The sequence below is a fragment of the Babylonia areolata genome, chromosome 31 (genome assembly GCF_041734735.1).
Source record: "Babylonia areolata isolate BAREFJ2019XMU chromosome 31, ASM4173473v1, whole genome shotgun sequence".
Classification (NCBI taxonomy): Eukaryota; Metazoa; Mollusca; class Gastropoda; order Neogastropoda; family Buccinidae; genus Babylonia; species Babylonia areolata.
In genome coordinates, this window is record NC_134906.1 from 9,087,985 (window position 1) to 9,090,890 (window position 2,906).

Here is a 2,906-nt window from a genome sequence, read left to right on the forward strand (position 1 = left end):
AAGCTGGAAGCACACAGGCGCCTACAGGTGTCGCAGATGGTCTTCTTCTTCTTCTTCTGCGTTCGTGGGCTTCAACTCCCACGTTCACTCGTATATACACGAGTGGGCTTTTTACGTGTATGACCGTTTTTACCCCGCCATGTAGGCAGCCATACTCCGTTTTCGGGGGTGTGCATGCTGGGTATGTTCTTGTTTCCATAACCCACCGAACGCTGACATGGATTACAGGATCTTTAACGTGCGTATTTGATCTTATGCTTGCGCATACACACGAAGGGGGTTCAGGCACTGGCAGGTCTGCACATATTATGACCTGGGAGATCGTAAAAATCTCCACCCTTTACCCACCAGGCGCCGTCACCGTGATTCGAACCCGAGACCCTCAGATCGAAAGTCCAACGCTTTAACCATTCGGCTATGGCGCCCGTCGCAGATGGTCTGAATTTTGCACTGAGAAGGACGAGTCCCTGTGACGTCTGTCCCTCACAGCGGCGAAATGCAGTCGTCTCTCCTCTTACAAAGGCAGCTGTTGCTTTGGAGGTGAGAGACCTCCAGGATGATCTGTCCGCAGCAGGGGCTTCAAGCTTGCGTGGCTGGATGTCGCACCATGTGAGGTTGCTCTTCAGGGTGTCTCTGTACCGTAGTTTTGGCTTTTACATGTCTGTGTTGGCCCTCCTTGAGCTGACTGTCACAACTCGACAACCACGTGCAGAGCTCTTTCGCACGTGCCCTTCCCCACTTACTATCCTCAGCTTGCCTGTCATTTTTTTTGTGTGTGAGTGTAGTTCCCTGTTTTACGTTTATTCCGTGCAATCGTGGAGTCTTGTTTGTGCCACTGCTGAGCAGATGTTCAAGTCTCTCATGTCAGTGGCATGTTTCAAGGCTTTTCGCCCGCGGCCTTCTTAGAGGAAGTTCGTGCCTGTTTGGGTTGGGGCTTTTTACCCAGTTGGTTGGCAACCCTCACTTTTTCTCTGGGTGGCCATTCTTCTCTGTTTCTGTGTGCTCCAGCAAAAAGGATAGGAGTGCCCGAGCTGGATGTGTCTCGTCTGTAGTATCCGGCTGGCGGGTGAGTGTCACCATTGAAATAGTTAACTCACTCAGTACGGCCAGTCCTCTCTTCTCCTCTAACACAGACCCCTCGGATGTCCAGTGGGTGTCTGAATGACCCAACCTTTAGCTTCCGTCGTCAGACTTGTGGTATTCTTTGTCAACATTCACCTCTTCAGTATGAGAGCCTTCCGCTTGCAATATTTTGATGGTGGTAATTGGGGTGAAACGCTGTTAACGTCTTCTCTTTCGCCGTTCGTATGGAGAGAGTTAAACTTTATCTGTTGTGGTTTGTCCTTGTCAGTTAGCTGCTACAAGTGCTGTCTCTTTGTTCGTTTGTCATGTGCTGTTAAGATAAGATAAGATAATAACTTTATTATCTCCAACTGGAGAAATTTGGTCAGGTGCATTATCACAACATAGGCAAGTAAACAACACTGGATGGGGACCATAACTGTAAAAGTCAACAACAGCTTTTAGGAATATTACGAAGATACAAATGTAAAAAAAAATATCACATACACCCATACACTGCAGGTAATAACTAGTATTCTTAATGTAAAAACAAAGAATGAAGAAACATTATTTGAATATAATTATAAACATAGCCTACTATACTGCACATTGATTATAATAGACAGATAAGATAAGAATAAAGGTAAATTGCGAAAAACCGCAACCAGATAATAAGCACACACGCGTCCCTCCCCCCTCCCAACCCCCCACCCACCCCACACACGCGGATTACTTGATTAAACAAGAGTAATAAAATGCAAGATGGTGGCGTTTGATTTTTGTTCATGGGGATGTGAAGGCAAATGCTTGCTTTGTTTTCCACTTGTGATAGTATTTTAAACATAACTTTTTAAAGTATGGGGACAATGTGATTCGTTTGATATGTTTTATAGAATTTCAGCCACTTAGATTAGAAATAAGTTAACGTTTTCCTGATGAACCCTTTTATTGACTCACTTGTGTAAACAAAGTGGGTCTGTTTTAACCCGGTGTTCGGTTGTCTCTGTGTGTGTGTGTCTGTCTGTCTGTGTCTGTGTGTCCGTGGTGAACTTTAACATTGACATTTTCTCTGCAAATACTTTGTCAGTTGACACCAATTTAGGCATAAAATAGGAAAAATTCAGTTCTTTCCAGTCATCTTGTTTAAAACAATATTGCACCTCTGGGATGGGCACAAAAATTTTTTTTTAAATGAAGTCTAATTATATGCAAACTGCATTTACTGTTATATTTATATTTTTTGTATTCTCTAAACTTGGCACTTTGACCTCTTATTCTGACACAATAACAAGAGGAGTCATTATCATCATTTTTGTTCAAACAGGAACTTCTTTTGCTAAGCATGGAATTTTTATTTATTTTGCAAACGTTTTGGTGCAGATAGTAAAAAAGGGAAATTACTCTGTAATTAATGCCAGGGGACTTAATTCGAATCTGGTTAGGACTTCTTTTTTTTAATTTTTATTTTTTTTAACGCGAAGCTTTGTAATAACAAATACAGAACACATTTTAACGATTAGATTTTTTTTTTTTTTTAGTGTATCACAAGTGAGTCTTGAAGGCCTTGCCTCTCTTGTTATTGTAAGAATGTTTATAGTTTTGTTATCTTCACAAGGTTGAATTATTGATAATTTCCTAATAATTATTGCGGCTTTTTCCCCACTTCTTCCTTAACATGTCTTTGTACAAGGTATTCCTTCAGAATGTGTTCATTAGTGAGATTGAAGGGGGGATGGGGGGGAAGGAATCGAATTTTATATCAATAGTTTTACATGTTTCAGTTTCATAAATGCAGAGATAGTGCTACCCAGATACTTGAAGCTCTGTACGTAAACGTTCATTGA

General features: G+C 41.7%; 1 protein-coding gene across 1 annotated transcript in view; it reads left to right on the top strand.

Annotated features, from left to right (window-relative positions):
* Nucleotides 1-417: 417 nt before the first annotated feature.
* Nucleotides 418-2,906, top strand: part of LOC143275727 (WSCD family member CG9164-like) — a 31,389-nt gene continuing 28,900 nt past the window's right edge. Inside the window, exon 1 of the mRNA XM_076580003.1 lies at nucleotides 418-609. Within this exon, the coding sequence (XP_076436118.1) occupies nucleotides 418-609 (192 nt within the window). The remainder of the gene's footprint in view (nucleotides 610-2,906) is intronic.